The 27,791-nt window shown below is 47.6% G+C and overlaps 3 protein-coding genes and 2 long non-coding RNA genes across 9 annotated transcripts; 4 read left to right on the forward strand and 1 right to left on the reverse strand.

Moving 5' to 3' along the window:
* Positions 1–861: 861 nt before the first annotated feature.
* Positions 862–16,330, forward strand: LOC132464331 (troponin I, fast skeletal muscle-like). 3 transcript variants are annotated; one of them, XM_060060654.1, is made up of 7 exons: positions 862–987; positions 3,525–3,561; positions 3,640–3,676; positions 4,361–4,489; positions 5,160–5,249; positions 5,418–5,594; positions 6,135–6,718. In XM_060060654.1, the coding sequence occupies exons 2-7, from the start codon at positions 3,551–3,553 to the stop codon at positions 6,213–6,215; spliced, it is 525 nt and encodes a 174-aa protein (XP_059916637.1). In that variant the 5' UTR covers positions 862–987; positions 3,525–3,550; the 3' UTR covers positions 6,216–6,718. The 3 variants fall into 3 exon arrangements, with proteins under 3 accessions (XP_059916637.1, XP_059916639.1, XP_059916638.1); XM_060060656.1 differs by lacking the exons at positions 5,160–5,249; positions 5,418–5,594; positions 6,135–6,718 and adding exons at positions 14,974–15,063; positions 15,787–15,960; positions 16,052–16,330 and having other exon boundaries at positions 903–987; XM_060060655.1 differs by lacking the exons at positions 862–987; positions 3,525–3,561; positions 3,640–3,676; ... (2 more) ...; positions 5,418–5,594; positions 6,135–6,718 and adding exons at positions 10,343–10,476; positions 12,605–12,637; positions 12,839–12,875; ... (2 more) ...; positions 15,787–15,960; positions 16,052–16,330.
* LOC132464336 (uncharacterized) lies at positions 6,526–10,172 on the reverse strand. Of its 2 annotated transcripts, none has more exons than XR_009527238.1 (2): positions 10,042–10,172; positions 6,526–7,284 (listed from the first exon to the last, which is right to left on the reverse strand). It is a non-coding gene; the product is annotated as an uncharacterized LOC132464336 (long non-coding RNA). The 2 variants fall into 2 exon arrangements; XR_009527237.1 differs by having other exon boundaries at positions 6,526–7,707; positions 10,042–10,166.
* Positions 16,331–17,397: 1,067 nt separating the features above from the next.
* On the forward strand, positions 17,398–21,136 carry LOC132464334 (troponin I, fast skeletal muscle-like). Its single transcript, XM_060060660.1, has 7 exons — positions 17,398–17,519; positions 19,075–19,098; positions 19,433–19,472; positions 19,657–19,785; positions 20,198–20,287; positions 20,642–20,815; positions 20,975–21,136. The coding sequence occupies exons 2-7, from the start codon at positions 19,091–19,093 to the stop codon at positions 21,047–21,049; spliced, it is 516 nt and encodes a 171-aa protein (XP_059916643.1). The 5' UTR covers positions 17,398–17,519; positions 19,075–19,090; the 3' UTR covers positions 21,050–21,136.
* An 887-nt stretch (positions 21,137–22,023) lies between these two features.
* On the forward strand, positions 22,024–27,671 carry LOC132464332 (troponin I, fast skeletal muscle-like). The gene is made up of 7 exons (XM_060060657.1): positions 22,024–22,178; positions 23,404–23,430; positions 24,342–24,381; positions 25,615–25,743; positions 26,207–26,296; positions 27,034–27,207; positions 27,425–27,671. Exons 2-7 carry the CDS (start codon positions 23,423–23,425, stop codon positions 27,497–27,499), a joined length of 516 nt encoding a protein of 171 aa, XP_059916640.1. The 5' UTR covers positions 22,024–22,178; positions 23,404–23,422; the 3' UTR covers positions 27,500–27,671.
* On the forward strand, positions 24,388–25,489 carry LOC132464335 (uncharacterized). 2 transcript variants are annotated; one of them, XR_009527235.1, is made up of 2 exons: positions 24,388–24,798; positions 24,890–25,489. It is a non-coding gene; the product is annotated as an uncharacterized LOC132464335 (long non-coding RNA). The 2 variants fall into 2 exon arrangements; XR_009527236.1 differs by having other exon boundaries at positions 24,975–25,489.
* Positions 27,672–27,791: the final 120 nt, after the last annotated feature.

The following is a 27,791-nucleotide window of genomic DNA, read 5'->3' on the forward strand; positions in this document are numbered from 1 at the left end:
TCTGTCCTCTCACTCATGATGTTAACATGTAAGTGGACCGTAGTCTGATCACCGTCCTAGAGCCTCCTGTCCTCTTAACTCATGATGTTAACATGTTAATGGACCGTAGTCTGATCACCGTCCTAGAGCCTCCTGTCCTCTTAACTCATGATGTTAACATGTTAGTGGACCGTAGTCTGATCACCGTCCTAGAGCCTCCTGTCCTCTTAACTCATGATGTTAACATGTTAGTGGACCGTAGTCTGATCACCGTCCTAGAGCCTCCTGTCCTCTTAACTCATCGTGTTAACATGTTAGTGGACCGTAGTCTGATCACCGTCCTAGAGCCTCCTGTCCTCTTAACTCATGATGTTAACATGTTAGTGGACCGTAGTCTGATCACCTAGAGCCTCCTGTCCTCTTAACTCATGATGTTAACATGTTAGTGGACCGTAGTCTGATCACCTACAGCCTCCTCTCCTCTCATGATGTTAATGTGTAAGAGGACCGCAGTCTGATCACCTAGAGCCTCCTGTCCTCTACCTCATTCGTCTATGGGGCTAGTTAGCTCATTTGTCTAACTCACTAGTTGAAATGGTTAGCTGTCCCTCGGTTAGTGTGGGGCTAGTTAGCTGATGGTTTGACGGGTCCAGACGGGAGCAGAGGTCTAAGCCCTTGGCGCTCTGTCTGGTGAGGACTGAGATGAAGGGATGGTATGTGGTCTGATGGGGGGTGCATATTTAAAAGTGATGGAGTTGGCGGGATGTTCTAAGAAAGGGCGGGTTATTTATAATGGGTTGGGGGGGAGGGGAGGGGAGGGGGGGGTCAGTGATGACACTGTACTGTATTTCATGACCTTGTCTGCCCATTGGTTTGAAGGATAATCCAACTCCATAAAGAGAAAGTCAGGGATTTAGCCGGCTAACTCAATATATATAGTTTGCGGGCTGTAGGTCTGTGTGTCTCTGTGTCTGTCTCTGTGCAGTCTCTCGTCTCTCCAGTCCCACGGTAGGCCTCTTTCCTCTGGTTAACCTTGTTATTGTTGCTGCTCACCTGAACCCAGATACTTAGAGACCTGGGTATAATAACCAAACCTATTGGTCGGTTTGACCGCTAACTTTACTAACATAAGGTGTATGTGGAGTCTGAGTGTCTTGCAGATGGAGGCTGGTTGAAGTGACTCCTGATAGGGACGAGGCGTGGTGTGAGTGTCGCGGCAGCCAGCTGATGCTAAACAGCTTCCTGTCATTTGATCTCAGAGAAATTGTGTTTTATTCTTCAGCGTGACGGAGGTGCCTCAGACCTCGTACATCAAGGTGAGGGTGCTTTGTTTTAGGGCAATTTTTAGTTTGGCTGTTAGCAAATAATGAAACGGCAACTGTGTTTACCATTCTAGTGGGGACTGGTTTTATGTTGTGTTCTGTGTTTACCAGTATCGGGGACTGGTTTCATGTTGTTGTCTGTGTGTTTACCAGTAGTGGGGACTGGTTACATGTGGTGGTCTGTGTGTTAACCAGTAGTGGGGACTGGTAGTGGGGACTGGTTTCATGTTGTCGTCTGCACGTTCGTACGATGTGATAATGGTCTCTGGTTCGTCTCGAGGGGAAATGGTTAAGAGGAGCGAAGGTTTGGAGGTCAACACCTCAGAAAGTCGACACCCCTCTGAGAGCCACCCTCCACCCCTCTGAGAGCCATCCTCCACCCCTCTGAGAGCCATCCTCCACCCCCTCTGAGAGCCATCCTCCACCCCTCTGAGAGCCATCCTCCACCCCCTCTGAGAGCCATCCTCCACCCCCTCTGAGAGGCCATCCTCCGCCACTTGCCCTGCGGTCGACGGCCGGTGGACTGGTCCCGGACCGAACCCTTGACTGATCCAGGACCGGACCCTGGACCGGACCCTGGACTGGTCGGTCTCGAGGGGGGCGTCAGGGCAGCGGGGTCAGAGTAGGAGACGCTCCCTGGTTCTCAGGTAGAAAGGTTCCGACCCTGACCCCCCAGGGAGCTGATTGGTGCCTGTAAATGTGCCGTCCAGTGTACTTTACTCCCCCTTTGTGTGGCACGGTCAGAGATTAGGCGAACACGGAGCTGGAGAAGACGTCCTGGTGGAGGTGGACCTCCTTAAGACCTACTGTTGGGCCTGGGAGGAGACAGCTGCTCCCTCCGGGTTATTTTCCGTTCTCTCGTCTCTGGGATTCTCCACGAGCCGAGGGGTCTGGTTACCGCCAGCCTCCCAACACACAACACATCCACAACAATCCCCCCGCCCGCCCCCACAGACCCCCCCCGCCCGCCCCCACAGACCCCCCCTGCCCGCCCCCACAGACCCCCCCCGCCCGCCCCCACAGACCCCCCCTGCCCGCCCCCACAGACCCCCCCCAGCAGGCCCCATCTCCAGGGAGACCTCGAGGCAAGGTCGAAGGAGGCGTGGGGATTACCTGGCCGGCTAGCCTTACTGACACCATGTGATGCTCTCCCATGGTGTCTGGCGATCCCGGACGTTCCCGGGCGTTCCCGGGCGTTCCCGGGCGTTCCCGGGCGCGTTGGGCCTGGCTGTAGGAGGCCGCCGGGTGTTCAGGAGCTTTGTTCCGCTGGTGAAGTCAGGGTTTGTTTGTGGAAAGGGAACCAGCAGCTGTGGCTCCAGGAATAGAGCTCTAATCTACCGGCGCTCCGCGGAGGCTCAGGGGATTTACCGCCTATTCCAGATATCCTCTCTGTTCTGGAGGTCTGCTCCCGCCTCTCTGAAGTACTGTCAAGTGCTGCCACGTCTGGGGTTACAGAGTCCACAAAGCAGGGGCCGCGTCCGCCAGATGCGAGTTGGTGTTCCTCTGGGTAGCAGGGCAGCAGCCCCGGGAGGGGGGAGGAGTTTATTCCAACAGTATCACAGTGGCTGTAGCAACGTCGATCCACTGAAACCCTGAAACGTGGCCACAGCCTAGCAGATGCTAAGCTAGCACATGCTAACCTTGACAAATCTCGGTCACAACATGTTGATTTATAATGTTGTCAAATGTGTGTAAATGCGTGATATGTGAAAGTTGTAGAAAGTCTTTCCCGAGAGGGCAGTATTTAGTTAGATCCTGTGTCAGAATATAACGAATTGTAATGCATTGTTGTTTAGGAGGCTTTTTAAGAGCAGGTAGGGGTTAGACGGTACAGAGACAGGTAACTCAGGAGCAGGTAGGGGTTGGACAGTAATTGATATATACTCCTCTAATACCTCAGTCTATGGATGCTTCAGGGGGGTCTGGATCGTTACACTTGGGTGTCTGACTCCCAGCTGAACGTTCTGGGTTCGATCCCCAATGTACTTATAGGCATCCTAGACTAAGCTGAGCCCTAACCCTTACCTGCACCTTAATGACATGTGCCTGTACTGTCAAACCCTTACCTGCACCTTAATGACCTGTTTCTGTACTTATTGTAAGTCTCTATAAATTACAAATCTTCTCATTTTAATTTTTTTAAAGAGGCCATCTTGGTCAGGCTGGTGTTATTAATGTTACCGATGTGAATAATAACTCAACACTGCTGTGCTACCTCAACAGGAAGTGGGGAATACGGATCATCCAAGATGGCGACCGAGTGAGTACTCTGTGTACATCTAAGATTGCGTTTCCCTTCCTCATGTCCAGAATCACTAACTGTGTCCGTGTGTTGCAGGAAACGGATGTCGTCCAGCCGCAAGCACAACGTGAAGGTGAGGACGTACGCCTCGTCCGCACCCTATAGAGGGGCCTAGTCAGCCTCTAGGGGCAGGAGGTTGAGGGCAGACAGCATAGTGGGCATGGAGCCCACGATGGCCTCTAGAGCTGCTCGGCTCCAGCCTGCGGTCGCCTCACAGCGTACCGTGGATCAATATGTCTCCCTTGTGTTGGACGTATTATCCAAAGGTCTTACAATACCTTGAGGGCAGACGTTCTTCACCAGGAATCAAACCCCTGGCCCCGGCTGTGTTAATGCCTTGCTCCAGGGCTCCAGGCTCCTCCTCCATCCCTGGGGGAGGAGGAGCCTTTTCTGGGGAGGTTATCCTCTTGGTCCTAGAGGAGGGAGGGAAGGGGGGGGGTCGTACAACGTGGAGCTGACGCTCCTGGAGACTGGAGCTGAGATCAGGAGCCCTGCTAATATAATGGACTTGACCCCCCCCCCCCCCCCCCCCCACACACACACACACACACACACACACACTCCTAGTCCTTAGCATTATCTTACCTTACCGCCATATACTGTTATTTCTCTTACTTCTGACAAATGGACTTCGCTTTGGATAAAAGCGTCTGCTAAACGCCCTCAATGTAAAATGTAAATGTAAACCTGGTTTATTCTGAAGGAGAATCTTTTTTACTAAGAAGTGTGACGGGATGCTGTTGTGATGTCATGGCAGAGCTGCATGCTGACCGTGGCCAAGGAGCTGCTGGAGGCTGAGGCCGTGGTGAAGGCAGAGGAGAGGGACAAGTTCCTGCAGGACAACTGTCCTCCCCTCGACGTGCCCTACTCCAGAGAGGAGCTCACAGTGAGTACTAGTACTGCACACAGTACACACAGTACTACTGTCCTCTAGACCGGCCCTACTCCAGAGAGGAGCTCACAGTGAGTACTAGTACTGCACACAGTACACACAGTACTACTGTCCTCTAGACCTGCCCTACTCCAGAGAGGAGCTCACAGTGAGTACTAGTAAAACTGCACACAGTACTACCGTCCTCCAGAGAGGAGCTCACAGTGAGTATTAGAGCAGTAATTCTACACATAGTACACACAGTACTACTGTCCTCTAGACCTGCCCTATTCCCAGAGCCCCAACACAGGAACAACATAGTACTGTGGTACCAGTACCAAGTACCTCAGTACCAAGATACATACTGGTTTTCCTCTAGGAGCCCTACAGGTTAACTGGGAACATTGGAGTTCGAACCCAGAACCTTTCAGCTGGGAGTGAAACACCCTGACCAGTACACTAGCTTACCAGTTCACTAGCTTACCAGTTCACTAGCTTACAAGTACACTAGCCAACCAGTTCACTGGCCAACCAGTACACTAGCCAACCAGTACACATGCTAACCAGTACACTAGCTTACCAGTACACTAGCTTACCAGTACACTAGCTTAGCAGTACACTAGCTAACCAGTACACCTGCTTACCAGTAAAAACTATCGATAGTTATCATCTTGTTTGCCCACAGGAACTCTGTCTGTCGCTCCACGACGAAATCAACCTGGGGGAAGAAGAGAAGTACGGCATCGAGTTTAAACTGGGCCTGGTTCTGAACGAGGTGGGAACCCTCGCACAAACCACACACAGCACTCAGCTAGTTCTCAGCGAGTACTGACGTGAACATACATAGCACTCACCGAGTTGTCACTGTTGAACACCATTAGTACATACCTAGTACACATATTGAACCCATTCCATGTTTGCTAACTATTCTTTTGCGCCGAAGGTCAGAGATCTCAACATCAAGATTGTTGATCTGAGAGGGAAGTTCAAGAAGCCCAAACTGAAGAAGGTGCGCATGTCTGCTGACGCCATGCTGAAGGCCCTGCTGGGCTCCAAACACACCGTCAACATGGACCTCCGATCCAACCTCAAGCAGGTCAAGAAGGAGGTCAAGGAGGAGGTGAGAGTCTCCTCATATTGTCAGGACGTTCCAGATCAGACCTTCTGGTCCGGGTTAAGAGATACCTTCTGGTCTGGACCAGATTAAGCGTTAACTTCTGGTCTGTTTAAGAGATACCTTCTGTTCTGTATAAGAGATACCTTCTGGTCCGGTTATGAGATACCTTCTGGTCTGGTTAAGAGATACCTTCTGGTCTGGTTAAGAGATACCTTCTGGTCTGGACCAGGTTAAGGAAACCTTCTGGTCTGGACCAGGTTAAGAGATACCTTCTGGGCTGGTTAAGACATACCTTCTCGTCTGGTTAAGAGATACCTTCTGGTCTGGACCAGGTTAAGAGATACCTTCTGGTCTGGTAAAGAGATACCTTCTGGTCTGGTAAAGAGATACCTTCTGGTCTGGACCAGGTTGTCAGTGAGTGAGTGTGTCTGTGTGTGTGTTAACACAATGCTCATGTGTGTGAGCACCATGCTCGTGTGTGTGTGTGTGTGTGTCTGTGTGTATGTGTGTGCGCATCGTTCTCATGTGTTTGTTGCTCTGCAGGACAAGCAGCTGAGGGATGTGGGCGACTGGCGTAAGAACATCGAAGACAAGTCTGACAGGAAGAAGATGTTCGACAGTTAAAAATTGACAAAGCTGATTGGTTGCTGGATGGTTAAAACTACGTGATTGGTTGTTTGAAATGAGAATCAGACGGTATTCTAAACTGCGTTTATCTAAAGAACCACAAAACCTTTAAGTCAGAAGACTTCTTCAAATACGTTATTATTTATGAACCTAAAACTTAATTTTGAATAACAATTTCTTTTTCTGAGAATGATATTGCAAATTTAGTGAGAAATTTAAATGAATAAAGAAAGTAATACTTTGAGAATTTTCTTTCAAACTGTTTTTTTGGATCTCAAGTCAAGTTTACAGATTGTTTTGTGAAAAGTTCTCTAAAAGAGAAGATGCCAAGGAAATGTCTAAATGCAGTTGGAATTCCTTGATGTAAAGATTTGAATTCATGACTACATGTCTTCTTAAGTTGGTCAACATTGTCCTTTATTTGAAGAACTGTAGAACAATAATATCTCTTCAATGTATTTTGTTTTATTCTTGAGATTAAAAACAAATGTTTTACGGTCCCCTTGTTTGGTAGTCCTGTGTTGTCACCATGCAGTGAAGAACATCTTCTGCTCCAAGTCTTAACCAATCACTGCGCGTCATCCCAAGAGCTGGCACCAGCAACCTTTTCTGATCAGCTATAACGGGACCAGATGATCTCATTCGCAGCAGTTTGCGCCAGTCAGAAACAGTGGTTGTAGTAGCGTGGTTCCATTAGTGGTGGCACTGCCCTGCTGTTTGGGTTATGTGTTGCTTTGTAGTTTAAGGTCGAGACCCCAGAAGGGGATGGAACCGAGGGCTCCGTAGTCCCTCACGGTAACGTAGCAGTATGTAAAATACGCCTATCAGCATTGAGATCACCAGGGTTCAGATTCCAGCATTACTACTCTTCAAACCAGGACTCATCAACCCAGGGCTCTTCACCTCCACTACTGCCAGGTAGGTCACCTCCGTCTCCTGGAATTGAGGGGCTGCTTCCCTACACCGGCTCAACCTTCTTGTCTTCTTGTGTTCCTGCAGATGGTGGCTCCGCTGTGGAGGAGATCTGGAAGGGAGGAGAACCTGAAAGGCTACGGTCTGAAGGATGCTGGAGGGGAAGAGGTTTGTTTGGAGGAATGGTGAGCTCTCGTACAACACAAAACTACAAAACAATATCTAGAACATCAATCTTCTCCAACTGAGCCAGAAGAATATCAGAATATCAGGGTACAAATCAATAGCAATTCTTCTTCAGTGTCAATCTGTCCTAGGACCAACTGGGTTGTGTTTTCTAACGATGGTTCAGTGTCCTGCCAAGAGTATTGGGTCCTAACGAGAGTTATGGGTCCTAACGAGGGTTAGGCGTCCGAACGAGGGTTGAGGTTCAGGCAGGTGTGTCGGCGCTCTCCAAGGAGTCTTGTGTTTAGGGGTACTCCGAGCGGCCGTCGAGATTATAAATAGCCCAGATGAGACCAGCAGCAGCTGCTCTGCCCCGGTGGACATTACACTCCCTTCGTAGAGCTGTGGATCCCTGGAGATCAGGCACACTATTAGGGCATGGGAAAGTATTCCAACCATCCCACTCGCCCAGAAGTTCAGTCAAACCCACAGACAATGGTTTACATAGCTGTCTCACCACACTAGGATGTAGAGCTGTCTAGCATAGCATGTCGTACCCCAAGTTGTTGTAAGACAGGTTTCCTTTGGAGGATGTTTTAGCGAGGAGGTTTAGTGATGAATGGCAGCATGAAGCCTCCCCATGAACTGAAGGATTCTGTTTCCTATAACAGCCTTTTGTCTAAAATGGAAATAGGATAGACTACTCGTTAGTTGTTTTTTTCGAAAGATTTTGGGTTAGGGGTTTACCTCTAGAGGTGAGCCCCTCTACAGGTGAGCCCCTCTACAGGTGAGCCGCTCTACAGGTGAGCCCCTCTACAGGTGAGCTAGCTCTGACTTGCTCCCTAGTGACCGTTCTCTGAAGTCACTGTCAGTCTATTTGGTATATACTGTATATATATTCTATAAAATGATATGATGATATAAATGACTAAATCGTGAATTGTGAAGCAGAATCCATTTATGCAATGAACTTAGTTCTCTTCATATAACATCTTCTAAGCTCATTATAGATGTTGTTTCATAAATCATCCATGTTTAGAATGAAGAGTAGGTGTCTGAAGGGTGTCAGTCGTCTGGATATTTATGACTGCTGGCTCGGAAAATGAATCTGATATTTATGGCTTCAGCTCTTTCTCTCGCTTTCCCCTCCTTATGCAAACGTACACAAACGCACACGCAATACACAGACACACATTATACACACACACACACACACTATACACACTAAATACACTGCACGCACGCACGCACTCACTCACTCACTCACTCACTCACTATACACACACAATATACACACACATACACACTATACACACACATACACACTATACACACACATACACACTATACACACACACACACACACACACACACACACACACACACACACACACACACACACACACACACACACACACACACACACACACACACACACACACACACACACACACACAGCATATACACACACAACATACATTCAGGGGGGCTCATATGGTAGCAGCTAATGTAAACCTTTGGCATTCCAGAGGAAACGGACACTGCATGGTTGACACTCCAACATGGCCGCTGTCTGCACCTCGCAGGGAGCTGTCAGTGATGGGCAGCACAAGTCACTCCTAACCTAGCGCTAACAGGCCTGGTCTCTACTCAACTAACGCTCAACTCATGCTAGCCTAGCCTGCTCACTCCTCACCTAAGGCTCAACTGATGCTAGCCTCGCCTAGCCACTACCCATAAACACTAGCCTCACGCTTACAGCATGCTAGGCGCTTCAGTCAGCCCAGCTCTGTGTTGGTGGTCGTACTGATACAGTGCCAGTACAGTACTGGTTCAATGTTTACTCCTGCACTGGAACTGTCCTGATACTTTGCATACAGTACCAGTACAGTACTGGAACTGTCCTGATACTTTGCATACAGTACCAGTACAGTACTGGTTCGAGCCCTTCTGATCCCAGTCCCAGCGTTCGTTCCCATAAAAGGACCCAGTTTGGCGGTCCGACCTGAACCCGGGTGCGATGGTATTTCTGCTGGTTTAGCCGCAGGGTAACGCGATGCTAGAGGATTAGATTATTTATTTGATCATCATTTTAAACCAGAGCGGCCCGGCTGCCAGGTGGCGGAGCCAAAGCTCCTGAGGGGAAACACGACACTCATCAGAGATCACAAGTATTTATAGACTCCTCTTTTATACGACAGAGGGATGTTTACCAGCCTGCCGTCTTTCAGGGGGTTCTGCTACGGCTTCATGCTGATGAGGCTGAGTTCAGCATCCAGCTGTTGCTGCTGAGGCGGCAGGCGCCAAACAATTCAGACGTTTAGCTCCTCAAAGATCTGATCTGAAACTCCTGGATCTTAACGAACAGCCGGGAACCCCCCTGCCCCCACCTCCGCCCCCCCTCCCCTGCCCCCACCTCCGCCCCCCCTCCCCTGCCCCCACCTCCGCCCCCCCTCCCCTGCCACCACCTTCGCCCCCACCCCCCCCACCCCGCCCCCGGGACCACAGCCCTGCTTATAGAAAGTGCTGATGCAGCTTCAGGCGGAGAACAGATTACTGCAGAAGAGGAGAGAGTTGAACACGGAGTGATGGAGACGAGAGAAAGGCCTTTGTTATTAATAACCGATTATTTTAGGTCCTGCCCGACAGCAACTGGTCCTGTTGAAGATCAGATGACTTAAACACAGAGGAGGAAGGTACTGGCACTGCATGGAGACACACTCATCAATAATCAATCCATACTCACCAAAGTAGGAACCATAACTGAGTGTTTTTCCCTTCCAACGCTAACATCTGAATCACCTGAGAGTTGAACACCCCCCTGGACCCCCGTCCACACAGAGCCAGCGTCTCTCTCCTCTCTCTCGCCGACCCCTGTGCTCTGATCTCCATCTCCTCAGCGGTCTCATTCTTATACACCCCCCCCCCCCCCCCCCCCCCCCCCCCACAGACTCACCCCCCACCCCTCCTCTGCGCTCCAGGAGGTATCTGGTTCGTCCCCGCTGGCACGCGGCCGTGATATTTCAGGCGCTGCCGGGCGTGGGTCTGAGGAGACATCATCTCCATAAAGAGGAGAGCCAGCTCCTTATTTGATCTGATATAAACCCAGTGGAAACTCTCCTGCTGCCTCAGTGTGTCCCTGAGTCTCTAAGGTCCTCCTCCTTCTCTTCTCGTCCTCAAGGTGAGAGCGGTGGTTCTGAGGGCGGTCAGGGGTCTGTGGTCTGGGTCTGGGCTGGAGATATGGAGGTCTGAGGTCTGGGCTGGAGGTCTGGGGTCTGGCCTGGGGGTCTTAGGGTCTGAGGTCTGAGCTGGAGGTCTGGGATGGGAAGTAGGATCTTGTGGGTTAACAGTGTGTTTCTTAGAGTATTGGAGTGTTTGAGTGTTTGAGTGTGTGTGTGTGTGTGTGTGTTTAAGGTATTGCGTTAGTTTGTGTTGTTGGTTTTTGTTAAAGAGTTGTTTTGAAGTATTGTGTTAATGTGTTTGTTGTTATGTCTTCAAGTATTGTGTTGATGTGTTTGTGTTGGTATGTGTTCAAGTATTGTGTTGCAGTATTGTGTTAATGTGTGTATGTGTTAATAATATGTGTTTATGTGTTCAAGTATTGTGTTGATGTGTTGGTGTGTTCCAGGATTGTGTATTTGTTAGTGTGTTTGTAGTTGATTCAGTGTCTTGAGGACCCGTGTGTTCATGTCTGAGTGATGTTCGGTTTAATGAGCTGACTCCAGGACTCGCGTTACACTAGCGTTCTCCTGTCCTCTCGAACGTCGATCTGATCCGTTCAGCTTCTGTCAGTCCGCTGAAAACCACAGTGAGGCTGAGAACCACTGAGACATGAAGCTAACATTGGAGAACCACAGAGAGATGGGGTTTGGATGGGGCCTGGTGAGATTGTGGTCTGTTTTTTTTATTTGAAGGTTTTCTGTTCTGGTGTGAGATGGTTCTGTAGGGTGGCATGGTTCTGTCTGTTTAGGAGTTGGTTCTGTAGGTTAAGATTGTTCTGTATGTTAAGATGGTTCTGTAGGTTAAGAGGATTCTGTCTTTTGAGGAGTTGGTTCTGTAGGTTAAGATGGTTCTGTAGGTTAAGAGGGTTCTGTCTGTTGAGGAGTTGGTTCTGGAGGTTAAGATTGTTCTGTATGTTAAGATGGTTCTGTAGGTTAAGAGGATTCTGTCTTTTGAGGAGTTGGTTCTGTAGGTTAAGATGGTTCTGTAGGTTAAGAGGGTTCTGTCTGTTGAGGAGTTGGTTCTGGAGGTTAAGATTGTTCTGTATGTTAAGATGGTTCTGTAGGTTAAGAGGATTCTGTCTTTTGAGGAGTTGGTTCTGTAGGTTAAGATGGTTCTGTAGGTTAAGAGGGTTCTGTCTGTTGAGGAGTTGGTTCTGGAGGTTAAGATGGTTCTGTAGGTTAAGATGGTTCTGGAGCTTAAGATGGTTCTGGAGGTTAAGATGGTTCTGTAGGTTAAGATGGTTCTGTAGGTTAAGATGGTTCTGTCGGTTGAGGAGTTGGTTCTGGAGGTTAAGATGGTTCTGTAGGTTAAGAGGGTTCTGTCTGTTGAGGAGTTGGTTCTGGAGGTTAAGATGGTTCTGTAGGTTAAGATGGTTCTGTAGGTTAAGGTGGTTCTGGAGGTTAAGATGGTTCTGGAGGTTAAGATGGTTCTGTCGGTTGAGGAGTTGGTTCTGGAGGTTAAGATGGTTCTGTAGGATAAGAAGGTTCTGTAGGTTAAGATGGTTCTGTAAAATGGTTAAACGTCACGTCATTGAAGATGTGCAGTGATTCAGAATGTAGGGAATCCGACCTCTCCTCTAGCTTATTTCCTTTAAGCCTCAGCTCATCTTCAGGTTCCTCACAGGGTGCTGTCTCTCCTGTTGAGGAACAAATGAAGTGCTCAGCGCTGTTACCTCATGAAACCATGGAAACATGTATAGAGGACAATACATCGCTACATCTAGGTGGAGAATCTGAGCTCGGTGCTATATCCAGGTTAAGCCAGGTTGGGCTTCAATACCCCAGCGCTGATGCACTTCATGGGCTAGACCACCTGTAGGGCTGGAGCACCTCTCCTGTTCGTGGTGCTTGTTAGCTGTGCTGTAGGGCTAGCCTGCGGCGCCTCCGGTTAGCCTTGCTGCAGCGCGACACCGCGGCGTGTCGGGTTGTTTGGTTTAGAACCCGATACCCCGGGGGGATCCTGGTGTTGACGGACTGGTGGTCAGATCTGATGAGCTCAGGGTCCCCAGGGTGTCAGTCATATTTAGGGTGTAACTCTGATCTCCTCGCCTCACCCCCTCTCTCCTCTACTTGTTTCCTTTCCTTCAGGCTTGGATCAACACAGACAGCCAAGATGTCAGAGTAAGTGAAGCTTTCTGTTGATAAAAACACTCAATGACCCCAGCAGTCTGAGCCCGCCCAAAATGTTACTTCTAGCCCCCATGTTCACCATCTCATCATGACCAAGTCATGACTTCACCAAATCACGAGTTCAACAATCATGACCTCACCAAATCATGACTTCACCTAATCATGACAATCTTATTTTTTTCTGAAAAAAAGCAAAAAGATGACATCGAGCCGCAGGCACCACCTGAAGGTACCTGTCTGTCTGTCTGTCTGCCTGTCTGCCTGTCTGAGTTTAGTTTCAGCCATGGTTTAATCCTGCCATGTGGCTGTGTTTGGTCGTATCGTTATTTACACACAGGGTTAGACAGTACAGAGACAGGTCATTAAGGAGCAGGTAGGGGTTAGAGAGTAGAGAGACATGTCATTAAGGAGCAGGTAGGGGTTAGACAGTACAGAGACAGGTCATTAAGGAGCAGGTAGGGGTTAGACAGTACAGAGACAAGTCATTTAGGAGTATGCAGGGGTTGTAAAAATGATGGGCTGTTGAGTTTGATGTTGAGGAACTATCTAGCACAGCCCCCCCCCCCCCCCCCCCCCCCCCCCCAGACGTATTACACTCCTCTTCCAATTACAGTTGTGTTTATCCCCTCCCCCGACCCTCACATACCCCCTGACCCCCCTCTGCCCGGTCCGCGAGGGGGCGGGACAGGCCAGGTGTCAGGGGGTTTGACTCCCTGTGGAGAAGCTCCGGGTTTGAACCCCAATGTCCCCAGTTTACCTGTAGGCCTCCTAGAGCAACATGACCCCTGACCCCTACCTGCTCCTCAGGACATTGCTCTGAGTCAGTGGATTGAGGCTTCTGCTGAATGGCAGAATAGGAAATAGTGGTAATCAGATACATCCCCCCTCCCCACCCCCGGGCAAATGTCTTGGACTCATTAGTCCAGGAATAGGCCTTCCTACGCAGGGACAGAGAGCGACAGCTGTCGAACCACTTCATCTTAGCTCCTCCTCCTCCTCCCCCTCCTCCTTCTCCTCCTTGTCCTCCCTATCCCTCACCTGCTCTCCTCATCACACTCTGATGGCGCCATCGAGTGGTGGAGCAGGGCCAGTCCACCTCAGCTGTTCCTTCAGGATCTGAGCTGATCTTTGCCGTGTTTTGAACAGGCCATCTCGTTCCCTCGCCCCCTCCCTAGTGTACATTACATGGTGCACTATTTAGGGATTATGAATAGGGGGAACCAGACTAGTCATATCTTTTCTTATCCATTTGTTGTATAGCGGAACGGGTTAACCTAGCGATTGTTAGTGCTTGGCACTTGGTTCTACGACCATCCTTCTGTAATGACAGAGATATATTGTTGTTTCTCTTCTTCTGACAAATGATCTCATTGTAAGTCGCTTTGGATGAAAGTGTCTGCTAAATGCCCTAAATGTGGAACCAGGAGTCTATCAGTATGATGTGGAGTCGTGCTGTTGCAGTCGGCCAGGCTAATGGCAGTGGCTAGGCTAATGGCTGCGGCTAGGCTAATGTCTGCGGCTAGGCTATCGGCTGCGGCTAGGCTAACGGCATTGTGTTTCCTCTCTCCAGAGCTTGATACTCTCCATCGCCGCCGGCTGGCTGGCGCAGGAGAAGAAGGATGACATCGCGGCCAAGGAGGCCCACATGGCGGAAAACTGCCCCGCCCCCAACCTGAGTGGAGACCATGCTGCTCTCATGGTACGCTGGCTCTGTTAGCCCCTCCCTCACAGCCCCCCCCCTTACAGCCCCTCCCTCACAGCCCCCCCGTCCCCCGTCGTCGTCCCCCGTCGTCCTCACAGGGCTCCTCAGTCCCCCTGTTATGCAATCCCCTAAATAGAGTTGTACCGATACCATTATCGTAAATTCCTCTGATACTCGGGTATCGGTGAGTATGCAAGTCTCCGTGCCGATCCGATACCATCACATTACTCAGTTACTACACAGAGAACAACAAACACTACGGTGCTATGCTTCGTTCGTTAACGGTCAGAGGTGGAAAGTCAGAATTGGAAACGCCTCGTCTCCGACCTACGTGCGTTCGAGCTACCAAGTTGGAAAAACATGGATGCCCATGCAAATGTATTATTATAATTATGGATTATAAATGTTAATTATCTACTCTAAACAGTGCTAACATGCTAAAAGCCGACTCCATGTTAGATAAGTTGTGCATTGAAACGTGTGTTAAGGACTATAAATCGCTACATTAAGGCGGAGAATCTGAGCTGTGTGCTCCATTCAGGTTAGCGCTAGGTCGGGTTTCGATACTCCATAGGACCACACGGGCTCGGCCTTTGAGGGGAATCCCAACTCTGTGTGTGAACAGGAAACCTGCAAGAAGCTGGCAGCCCACCTCGACCGTCTGGATGAGGAGCGGTACGACACTGAGGCCAAAGTGGGCAAGGCCAACATTGAGGTACACACCCCTTCATCACCACACCCACCTACACCATCACCAATTAGCACCATAAGCAAACCTCACCCAATTGCACAATCACCAAACCACACCCACCTACACTATCACCAAACCACACCCACCTACACTATCACCAAACCACACCCACCTACTCCATCACCAAATCACACCTACTAGCAACTTAAGCAAACCACACCCAATTGCACCATCACCAAACCACACCCACCTACACTATCCCCAAACCACACCCACCTACACCATCACCAAATCACACCTACTAGCAACTTAAGCAAACCACACCCAATTGCACCATCACCAAACCACACCCACCTACACTATCCCCAAACCACACCCACCTACACCATCACCAAATCACACCTACTAACACCATCACCAAACCACACCTACTAACACCATCACCAAACCACACTCACTAGCAATAATCCCCATCCCCTCACCCACTTACACTTTCACCACACCACGTCCACTAGCAACATCACCATCACCCACCAACTTACACCATCACCCCACGACTTATACCATCCCAACATCCGCTTACACCATCACCACACCCACTAGGACCATCATCACACCTATTAGCACCATCACCACACCCACTAGCACCATCACCACACCCACTAGCACCATCACCGCAACCACTAGCACATCCTTCTCTAGAGCACCACCCCTACCAGCACCATCTCCGCCATGCCTCTCTCCCAGATTGAGGACCTGAAGATCAAGGTGGTGGACCTGGCTGGGGTGAAGAAGCCGGCCCTGAAGAAGGTGCGCATGTCTGCTGACGCCATGCTGAAGGCCCTGCTGGGCTCCAAACACACAGTCAACATGGACCTGAGGGCCAGCCTCAAGCAGGTCAAGAAGGAGGTCAAGGAGGAGGTGAGTGTCGGAGGAGGAGAACTGGTCCTGCTTGGTGTGTTGAGGTGCAGGAGGAGGCGGCGTTCTGAATGTCACTCTTTGTGTCCCGTAGCCCGCAGAGGCGGCTGGAGATTGGCGTAAGAACATTGAGGACAAGGCTGACAGGAAGAAGATGTTCGAGACTACCTAAACGACTCCTCCCCCGTTGTTCTGTTCTGGGCGCTCGTCACGTCACCGTTGGACAGTATCGGTGTCCGTATCGGTAGAGGCTCGGACTGTCTTCTGGCTGAACAAAGCCTCCAGTGTCCTCCTGTTCCCTTGCTTGACGTTAACGTAGCAGAGATGTTGATGTTCCCTTGTGACCCACATAAAGAAACTGTTGTGATTTTAAGCCTGTCAGCGACATCTTGATTTGTTGCCTGTGCGATGCCACCTCACACCTCCCTACCGTACTGAAACCCAGTTTGAGCTAGACGAGATCACTTTCATTTCAGCAACATGAGTCTTAGATCTTAGTGAGAAGCACTAAGAAGATCTTTACATGGCACTCGTGTCAATGTTTACATCACAAAAAGTCCTTTAACAGAGTTCTGAACATTCAAACTAGGGGATTTTTAGGGATTTATGAGCCAAAAACCAAACAACCAAAACCCTCCTCACTGAGCTGTTTGATCCTATAACTTAAAACAGAAGCCCTGAAATGAATGATCACACCCTGACCACGGCCCTTATCACCAACCTGTACCCTGTCCCTACCCCCTGAGCCCTAACCCTAACCCTTAGCACGGCCTTTACCCTATCCCTACCCCCTGAGCCCTAATCCTAATCCTATCACTACCCCCTAAACCCTAAAACAAATCAACCCTATAACCTGCACTCCTTAACCTAAAACCCTTAATTATCAAACCCCAAGAAATACAAAAAAAATACCTTAAACAGACTTGATGAATTGATTGAACCTGAAGATGAAAACGTAAAATCAAACCCTATGCCATAAAATAAACAATCAAACCCCAAGCACAAAAGATTAAACCCAAGAGGCAATACATTATGTTCAAAAGCGACAGCGAGAAGAAACCTCCATCATGTGAAAGGTGAGCCAAAAGCTTTCTACACATTGTCATCTTCCTGTTATTTACTGTGTCACCGTCTGTTGTTTGTGTGTGTTGTGTGTTGCTGTCTGCTGTGTGTCTGTGTGTCTGTCTCTCCCTAGCTGTTTGGTTTTTAAGTTTCTGTGTTGTTTCCTCTCTTGTTGTGCGGTTGTCTGTGGAAGGAGCTGAATTACGAGCTGCCCTGCGCCCTGCACCCATCCCTTCCTCCGCCGCAGGACTGCTGAGCTGTCTTTCCAGGTGTCGCAAACCCGTCCACAGAGGAGGATTTACGATGTTCCTGGTCAAAAGATGATGTATTTCAGGAGCTCCGCGTTTCATTGGTTTAATTCTGCCCTCATTACCATAAAGAGAGGGTCCTGGAGGAAAGAGAAGCACATATATATACAACTACTACTACTACTACTACTACTGCTGCTGCTGCTGCTGCTGCTGTGTCCTCAACTCCCCTCTCTCCTCACAGCCTCCAAGGTAAGAAAACTCATTTTTGTGTTCCTGTGGATCAGAGTATGTCCTGCTCTGATCTGCTGATCTGTGTGCTGCTATAAAAAAATAGGTTTCTGTACGGGAGTGTGCTTTGTTTTGGTATATATTTGATTGGTAGTTCAGGCCAAGGATATGAAGTGCTCCACATGCGGAAACGTGTGAGTCCTGTATCTCATGTGTAGCGTCACCGAAGAGGAAGTACAACATAGAACTCTGGAGTATACTTTCTAGTACTAGATAGTACTAGGGTACTATCTAGTAACATCTAATACTATCTAGTGCTAGAGTACTATCTATTACTATTTACTACTATCCAGTACCAGAGTACTATCTAGTACTAGATCGTACTCTAGTTCTAAATATTAGTAGATAGTACTCTCGTACAAAATGGTACTGTGGTACAACATAGGTAAAGTACTTTGTGGTGTAGCAGTTGGACAAGGTGCTCAAGAAAACATAACTAGTAATAACTACGTAATGACTTAACTAGTGCTGACTATTTACTAATGGGTTACACTTTGCGATAAGGATATTTTAACATTAGTTAATGCAGTAATAACATTACCTAGCCGTTAATTAACAGTTAATAACCGTCAGTAGGGTAAGAACCTTAACCCTACTAATCCTCCCACTAACCCGTACCCAACTAACCCATACCCTCCCCCCTCCCACCCCTCCCTCTCCTCCTCCCCTCTTCCTCCCCCATCACCCCACTCATAAAATTATTCCAAAAATGTCCCTTGTAACCTTTGACCCTCAGTTAAAATTAGCTAGCGCACCTGCTTCAGGAAGATCTCCAGACCTCCAAAACGTAGAAATACCTTCATAGAACCAACCCTCTCCAGACCTCCATAGCAGACCATAGAAATACCTTCATAGAACCAACCCTCTCCAGACCTCCATAGCAGACCATAGAAATACCTTCATAGAACCAACCCTCTCCAGACCTCCATAGCAGACCATAGAAATACCTTCATAGAACCAACCCTCTCCAGACCTCCATAGCAGACCATAGAAATACATTCATAGAACCAACCCTCTCCATACCTGCATAGCAGACCGTATAACCAACCCTCCTAGAACTAACTCTCTCCAGACCTCCAAAGCAGACCGTAGAAATACCTTCCTAGAACCAACCTTCCTACAACCAACCCTCTCCAGACCTCCATAGCAGACCGTAGAACCGACCCGCCTAGAACCAACCCTCTCACAGACCTCCATAGCAGACCGTAGAACTGACCCGCCTAGAACCAACCCTATCACAGACCTCCATAGCAGACCATAGAAATACGTTCTTAGAACCAACCCTCCTAGAACCAACCCTCTCCAGACTTCCATAGCTGAGGCGGTTTAAGGGGGGCTGGCTAGGCTGTGAGCTGAAGGTTTCAGGAGGTTTTAGGGTGTGACAAAGTTGAACCTAACGGGGTTAGTCCTGATGGAGAACATGGTTAACTTATGAGTGATGACATGAGGACATGAGGACAGGACCAACTCCAGAGAAATATCCACGATTGACAAACTTCTTGTCTGTCTTTTTCAGGTCTCACTTCGCCAAGATGACTGAGTGAGTATGATGCTTAATAATGAGTTGTCTAATGTTCTTAATGTTCTATCATGAGGCCACTCCTACATTCAACATACCATACTGTGGAGAAAACAGTGGACTGATGGAGAACTCAGTAGTTACGGTTTAGAGAAGGGCTCCTCCTGAGGGCGTCATAGAGCTCGACTTGCTCTAGGATGCCTGGACAGCGTTTGGGATCAGACCCAGTATCCTCGGGCTAACAGCCAGACTATCCTGGCTAGTGGTGTAATGTAGTGTCATCTAATGTACTGTAATGTGGTGTAATGTGATATAGTGTCTGTGATGTGATGTGATGTTCTCTTTCGTGCTTCAGGGTAAAGAAGATGACGTCGAGCCGTAGGCACCATCTCAAGGTGAGGAGGCGCATGCATGAACGAGGCCATGTTGCCATGACAACAGGCCACGACACCAGGCTAGATGGATGGTGATGGATGATGCTGAGTGATGGGTGGTGATGGTGGATGGATGGGTGATGGATGATGATGGATGATGGATAATATGATATGAATGCTAAAGCTGTTGTTTTCGTCCCTCCAGAGTCTGATCCTGCAGATCGCTGCTGATTGGATTGAGGTGGAGACCAAGGAGGCGGTGGAGACAAAGGCCGCCTACATGTCTGAGAACTGCCCCGCCCCCAGCCTGAGTGGCGACCAGGCTGCTCTCCTGGTAACGCTCAACACCTAGCCCCTAGTACCTTAAAACCCTGAACCCTAAACCCTTAAACCCTGAACCATAACTCTGACCTGACTGGAGACCAAGACTGGACCTAACTACCTGTTGCTAACCCTAGTGTTAGCCCTTAGTGTTAAACACTCAACCTTAGGCTAACCCTAGCATTAGCCCTTAGTGGTAAACACTGAACCTTAGGCCAACCCTAGTGTTAGCCCTTAGTGTAAAACACTCAACATTAGGCTAAGCCTAGTGTTAGCCCTTGCCTTAAACACTCCACCCTAAAGCTAACCCTTCCTTAATGAACTCTAAACACATCCCCCACACAGCTGCTAGTTCTAACCCTTAGCATAATGCTATTCTCGTGTACTCTGTGCTGATCTTAAGGGAGACCATGTTCTGTCAACAGGAAATCTGCAAGAAGCTTCAACAGGCTGCGGACAGAATTGATGAAGAACGCTACGACACAGAGGCCAAAGTACAGAAAGCTGACAAGGAGGTACTTATTGTGTAGATCTTGTATATCTGTAGTTATGTTGCATGACAGCCAAGGAAAAAGACAGACTTTCACACACAGTGAAACCAAGCATCCTCTCATAGTCATGTGTTCATTAAGCTAACCTCATGCATATCAATGTCCTTCATGGTGCTCTTCCACTGTGGACTAGCAACTTCCTTCTTTAGAGGTTTGGGGTTCTAATCCTGTGATTCCTCAGCACTAGATGGGGTTGGGAGTTCTCTTTCCTGTTGCCCAGTGGTTAAAGGTTCCAAAGCTCTAATGAGCCATCAATAGCAACATGAAGTGTTCTGGAAGAAGTTATGCTCAACGTTCCTGATGTTGTTCCCCTCACAGATCACAGATCTGAAGCTGAAGATGGTGGAGCTTGGAGGTGTGAAGAAGCCAGCCCTAAAGAAGGTCCGTATGTCTGCTGACTCCATGCTGGCGGCCCTGCTGGGAGGGAAACACAAGGTCACAATGGACCTGAGGTCCAACCTCAAGCAGGTCAAGAAGGAGGTCAAGGAGGAGGTGAGGAACAACCTATTTTATTTATTAAGTCGTCTGCCAATGATGGTCATTGTTAGCAGCGTTGTCTAGTTCAGAGGAACATCTCTTGCGTTCCTCCGGTAATCCTTGATGTAAGTGAATCCCTTACTAAACTAAACTAAACAACGTTCTCTTCCCCAGGCGGTGGAGGCTGGAGATTGGCGTAAGAACATTGAGGACAAGGCTGACAGGAAGAAGATGTTTGAGACGTCCTAAATACTTTTGCTTTTCCTCACTGATGTTTTTGACTTTTCCATGGAACTGGAATAATCAGTTTTTTCCCATTAAATCTTTTGAATAAGGCTTTGATGTCCTCTTGGAGTCTTCTTCAGGGTGTAGTTACGTAAGGTATCCTCAGTGAGTACTGAGATGGGTGGAAGAGGGGTCTGGGTAGGGGTTTAAAAGGGAACAGGATGTACTGAGATCCACCAGAGGTCAGTAGAGAGTCAGCCTGGGCTGGCCGTTGGTCTCTTGCTCTCTTCCCGAAGGATGCTGGCCTCCTGCCTTCAGAGAAGATCCTCCACTCAAACTAAGGGCTTTGATTCCCGGCTGTTTTGTACTGAGGACCATACCTCCTGTTTGTAGTTCTTCATGTCTGATTGTCTTAACCCCGAAGGGTGAGTACACATCCTTTTCTTCTCCTTCTCTTTAATGGTGCCTCGGACTTTGAAAACACAATGTCAGAAATAAATTCTGTAGACACTTGACACCACCTTAGACATATCCGTCTTTGACCGATTTTGCGGCAGCATGTTCGAAGAAAGATATGAATGAATGAATGAATGAATCAATGGATGAACTCATTAACTGCTGAGTGCATGAGGTGCTCTGTTCCAGGCTGGTATTCTGAAGCATGATTGACAGCTATCTGCATGAAAACCATATTCTAAAGAATCGACCGAATGCTTAACTAACAATGTTGAAAGAGTATCCACTTTCAACATTGTTTTAAACTACGCTTTCACCTTGTTTAAGGGTCACACTAAACCTTTTTAGAGCTACCATGGAGGGGGCGATATTGTCTTATAGTGTTGAGACTTCGGCTCCACAACACAAGTCCTCCTCTCCCCTGGGCTCACCCTCCTCCCTGTGCAACCCGAGAGCCCTGTTGTGTCCCTGAGACAACTTCCTAAGACACTTTTAAGAGCTTAGTTGTGGAGGTGTGCTGGTATTTCGGGAGGCTGGCGGCGGATTGGTCTGCAGGGTCCTCTGCGCCCATAAAGAGGGCTGTGCTTTGTGCTGACAGGACGCCTCACACTATATACCCGTGTTTCATCGGGGTTGATTCCTACTGCCCAGTGTCTCCAGCTCCGTGTCCACCAGCCTCCACCTTCTCTCTGCGCAGGTAAGACCCCTTCCGCTCACCGGACCCCCGCTGGGGGGTAGATGCTGCTAGGTGTCAGGGACGGGCTGCTGGGAGGATGGGTCGGACGATATCTGAGTTGTTTGAGGGGATTAGCAGGACTACAGGTCTGGGGATGCAGATTAGTGTTATCTCCTTTCTCCATCTTGATGTGATATTCCCTCGTTTGGACCTTGTTTTGTGTTATTCACAGAAGACCTCTGGAAATGAGAACATAAATAGTATTAATCTGAAACGTTACGCAGGTCGGTAGAAAAGTTGTTACGTACTAAGATAAAGATCATTGTTGGGTATTAAAATATGAATCAAGGATATTTAAATTCAGTGTATGGAGTGTATATTGTATTGTATTCATCCAGTAATGGGATTTATTTACTAATACAGTAGTAATAATAAAAAAAAGTATGTAACTATGCAAACACATTTATTTATACATACCATATACATACTACGTTTTTTGTTCATATTTAATTTCAGTTTAACACACAATTTGTAAACGTGGTTTGAGAGCCATTTTAAATAAATTCAGAGTATACTCGTATCTCTATATTCTATCCATATCTCCACAATGGTGCGTGTGTCTTAGAGGTGTGAGTCCGTCTTTGGTCGTCGGGTGGCTATATCAGGCGTGACTCAGGAAACATTTGAACCCTTCGCTACGCTGGCGTTTAATGGGACAGTGAGGGGCCGAGGTGGGCCTGGTGCCTGACTGGGAGGTTTGGTATGTTGGTTTGTGTGGTGTGAGTGACTAGGGATGCTAGGTATGGTGTGAACGGCTGTGCTTGCGTGTCTGGCAACTCGGTGTTCACAGCATCTGGTCGGTATGCTGGAGGTAATCCTCAATGATTAGGGCTTCAGGCTCCTGCTGTAAGTAAGTAACATTTATTTATAAGGCACATTTAAAAACAATTTTCACTGGCCAAAGTGCCGTACATGGTGCAAAAAAGACATATAAAAGAACACATAGCACATACATTGACAGTACATGAAAACATAAAAAATAACATATCACAAAAGGGGAGGAAAGGCCAGAGAAGAGGTGTGTTTTGAGCCTAGATTTAAAAATGATGACGGAAGGAGCGTCTCTAACGGAAGGCCTGAGGGCCCAGGGCAGGGCCAGGTTCCTTGAGGGCCCCTGGTGGGGGGCCAGGTAATGCCGTGAACATAATGCCCTCCTCCCTCTGTTCCCCTGGTTCGTCTACTCCAGGCCTGAACCGAACCTCATCATGTCTGAGTGAGTATCCTGCTAGTCTGCCTGCAAACCCTCGCTTTGCGTTGTTTACATGTGGGTTGTGTTATGTATGTGTGTTTTTTTTTGGGGGTGTATATTGTTTTTAGATGAGTAAAGTAGTATTTATGGTCTACGCTAATCTAAAATAATGTAATATAAAGTAACGGTATCAAACATAATGTAGTATAACCCTAACCCTGATACATAAATGAATGTCATCTAACATAATGTAATGAAAGTAATTGTAATGTCATCTGACATAATGTAATCTAATCTAAAATAGTGTAATCAAACATAATGTAATGTCACGTAACATAATGTAATGAAACATAATTTAATGTTATGAAATGTAATGTAATCTAATAGAACATAATCGAACATAATGACATTTAATGTATTGTAACATAATGCTATGTAACATCATTTTATGTAATGTAAGCTATTATAACAATGTAACATAATGTAAAGTAATGTAACATAAAATAATGTAATGTAACATAGAATAATTTAATGTAACATGACATAATATTATGTAACAAAACGTAATGTAACATAATGTAAAGTAATTTCACATAACATAATGTAATCTAACATAATTTAATGCAATGTGTCATAATGTAGTGTAATGTTATCTAACATAATGTAAAGTAATGAAACATAACATAATGTAATGTAACGTAATCTAATGTAATTTAATGTAATGTTGTGTAACATAATGTAATCTAATTTAACCATCCTAATGAGTAATGTATCATAACATAATGTAACGTAATTTAATTGAATGTGACATAGCATAATGTAAGGTATTCTAACATAACATTATGTAATCTAACATAATGTAAAGTAACGTAGTGTAATCTAATGTAATGTAACATAACATCATGTAAAGTAATGCAATTTGTTTTTCTCTATAGCGGAAAGAAAATGACTTCCAGCCGTAGGCACCATCTGAAGGTAAACCCCCACTGTGACAAACACCAGTACATCTAGTATTCACCAGTACAAACACCAGTACATCTAGTATTCACCAGTACAATAACCAGTACATCTAGTATTCACCAGTACAATAACCAGTACATCTAGTATTCACCAGTACAATAACCAGTACATCTAGTATTCACCAGTACAATAACCAGTGCATCTAGTATTCACCAGTACAATAACCAGTACATCTAGTATTCACCAGTACAATAACCAGTACATCTATTATTCACCAGTACAATAACCAGTACATCTAGTGTTCACCAGTACAATAACCAGTACATCTAGTATTCACCAGTACAATAACCAGTACATCTAGTATTCACCAGTACAATAACGAGTACATCTAGTATTCACCAGTACAATAACCAGTACATCTAGTATTCACCAGTACAATAACCAGTGCATCTAATTCACCAGTACAATAACCAGTACATCTATTATTCACCAGTACAATAACCAGTACATCTAGTATTCCGAGGTACAATAACCAGTGCATCTAGTATTCACCAGTAAGTACATCTAGTATTCAGAGGTAGAATAACCAGTACATCCAGTATTCAGAGGTACAATAACCAGTACATCTAGTATTCAGAGGTAGAATAACCAGTACATCCAGTATTCAGAGGTACAATAACCAGTACATCTAGTATTCCGAGGTACAATAACCAGTACATCTAGTATTCAGAGGTAGAATAACCAGTACATCCAGTATTCAGAGGTACAAGGTACTCATAATCATGGAGACGTGTAATGCTTTACTGTGGGTTACCTGCTTTACCTGCACTACATTGACACGAGCGCAGGTGAAGCAGGTCAGTGAGTCCTGGGGGTGACCCTTCCCCTAGTCTGACCCCAGGTCAGTGAGTCCTGGGGGTGACCCTTCCCCTAGTCTGACCCCAGGTCAGTGAGTCCTGGGGGTGACCCTTCCCCTAGTCTGACCCCAGGTCAGTGAGTCCTGGGGGTGACCCTTCCCCTAGTCTGACCCCAGGTCAGTGTGTCCTGGGGGTGACCCTTCCCCTAGTCTGACCCCAGGTCAGTGAGTCCTGGGGGTGACCCTTCTCCAGGTCTGACCCCAGGGGGTAACCCTTCTCCTGGTCTGACCCCAGGTCAGTGAGTCCTGGGGTAACCCTTGTCCTTGAGTAACCCTTCTCCTTGGAGTAACCCTTCTCCTTGGGGTAACCCTTCTCCTGGGCTGCTCTGTAGAGTCTGATGCTGCAGATTGCAGCAACCTGGATTGAGACCGAGAAGCAGGAGCTGGTGGAGGCCAAGCAGAACTACATGGCCGAGAACTGCCCTAACCCCGACATGAGTGGAGACTTGGCTGCACTGATGGTAGGACTCACCCTCATGTTGACCCCTGACACCTAACCCCAGTCTGAGTAGAGAGTTGTACTCAGAGACATGATTCACTGTTATGTTATTAAAGTATCCCTTAGACCTCTGGTAGGACTGCATGAGGTCTTCATTTAGGGCGAGTTTGCTGCCACCTAAAGGTGAAGTCTATATTAACTATGGTGAGCTGTTGGAAGAGGGGAAAAGTGTGTGTGTGTGTGTGTGTGTGTGTGTGTGTGTGTGTGTGTGTGTGTGTGTGTGTGTGTGTGTGTGTGTGTGTGTGTGTGTGTGTGTGTGTGTGTGTGTGTGTGTGTGTGTGTGTGTGTGTGTGTGTGTGTGTGTGTGCATATTGCAGTATTGGTTCTGGTGGGTTTGATGCTAGCTGAGAGATATGACAGTATTGGTTCTGGTGGGTTTCATGCTAGCTGAGAGCGGGGGCTGACAGTCTCCTCTTCCTCTTCAGGAGATTTGCAAGAAGCTCTCCCAGGCGGCCGACAAGATAGATGATGAGCGCTACGACGTGGAGTCCAAAGTGGTGAAGGCCAACAAGGAGGTGAGAGTCTGGGGGGTAGTGGGTCGACTCCCGGCCCCAAGGCTCTGGGTTTGGTACCCAAAGAACACCGTCTACCTGTTAACATCCTGGGACAAGATGCCCATAAACCCTACCTGCTCCTTAATGACCTGTGTCTGTAAAGTCTTACCCCTACCTGCTCCTTAATGACCTGTATCTGTACTGTCTTACCCATACCTGCACCTTAACGACCTGTCTCTGTACTGTCTAACCCCTACCTGCTCCTTAATGGACTGTCTCTGTACTGTTTTACCCTTTCCTGCTTTTTAATGACTAAAATACACTGTGTTTAGTTTCGATTCATGCTAGCAGATTCCTGGACCATTAGATTGTCCCGTTTAAGTCTCTCATCGGTCCCTGTCTTACCTGACTAAACCCTACCCTACTGAATGACCTTACGTTAAAGACCTTACCCTGACCGTATCTTATATCTTATCTTAATCTGATCTTTGCTTCTCTCTTTAACTTATCTAACAATTAGTAACCTTGAGGTAGAATGTCCTGGTAACTTGGAACTAGCTAATTCTACTCCTATCCTGGATCTTTTCCTGGAGCGCCCTAGTTAGTATGGTACTACCTTACCTTCACTTACTCATTGGTTAGAAGGTTCTTGATCAAGGGGCTTCAGCTAAATCCATCTCTGACGGATTTAGGGTCCCATGGAGATCATAGCTTCTATAGCGAGACATGTTAACGAAGCAAGATGTTCTTCCCGGTAGATCGAGGACCTGCGGATGAAGGTGGTGGAGCTGGGAGGCGTGAAGAAGCCAGCCCTGAAGAAGGTCCGCATGTCTGCTGATGCCATGCTGCAGGCCCTACTAGGAGGGAAACACAAGGTCACCATGGACCTCAGGTCCAACCTCAAGCAGGTCAAGAAGGAGGTCAAGGAGGAGGTGAGGACTGTGTAGAGCCATCCTGGAGTCTGTAGTGAGGAGGAGTTGGTGGGGGAGTTGGTGGAGGAGCTGGTGGAGGAGTTGGTGGAGGAGTTGGTGGAGGAGCTGGTGGAGGAGCTGGTGGAGGAGTTCGTGGACATTAAGCTGAAAAATAATTTCCCTAAGGGGACAGGTAATGAACTAACTAACTAAACCTTCTCTCCCTTCTTCTCCTCAGAGCGTAGAGGCCGGAGATTGGCGCAAAAACATTGAGGACAAGGCGGACAGGAAGAAGATGTTCGAGACGTCTTAGAGAGGTCCAGACGCTGGAGAAGGAGAGGTCTGCTTCACGCCTTCGGCTTGATTCCACCGGGGGACTGATGGACGCAGTTAGTGCTATTTCAGTTCTCATGTTAACATTTAGGAATCAAACTTCAAATTGTACAGGATTCTTGGAATTGTTGAAAATAAATGCTTTGAATTAATACTTTATGGTTCATTTGTGTATCGGCATGTTAGGGTGAGAGAGTAGGTACAGGTTGAAGGTGCTTTATTAGTTCATTTTATAAGTTGACGGTTGTGTGTGTGTGTGTGTGTGTGTGTGT

Source organism: Gadus macrocephalus, chromosome 9 (assembly GCF_031168955.1).
Source record: "Gadus macrocephalus chromosome 9, ASM3116895v1".
Classification (NCBI taxonomy): Eukaryota; Metazoa; Chordata; class Actinopteri; order Gadiformes; family Gadidae; genus Gadus; species Gadus macrocephalus.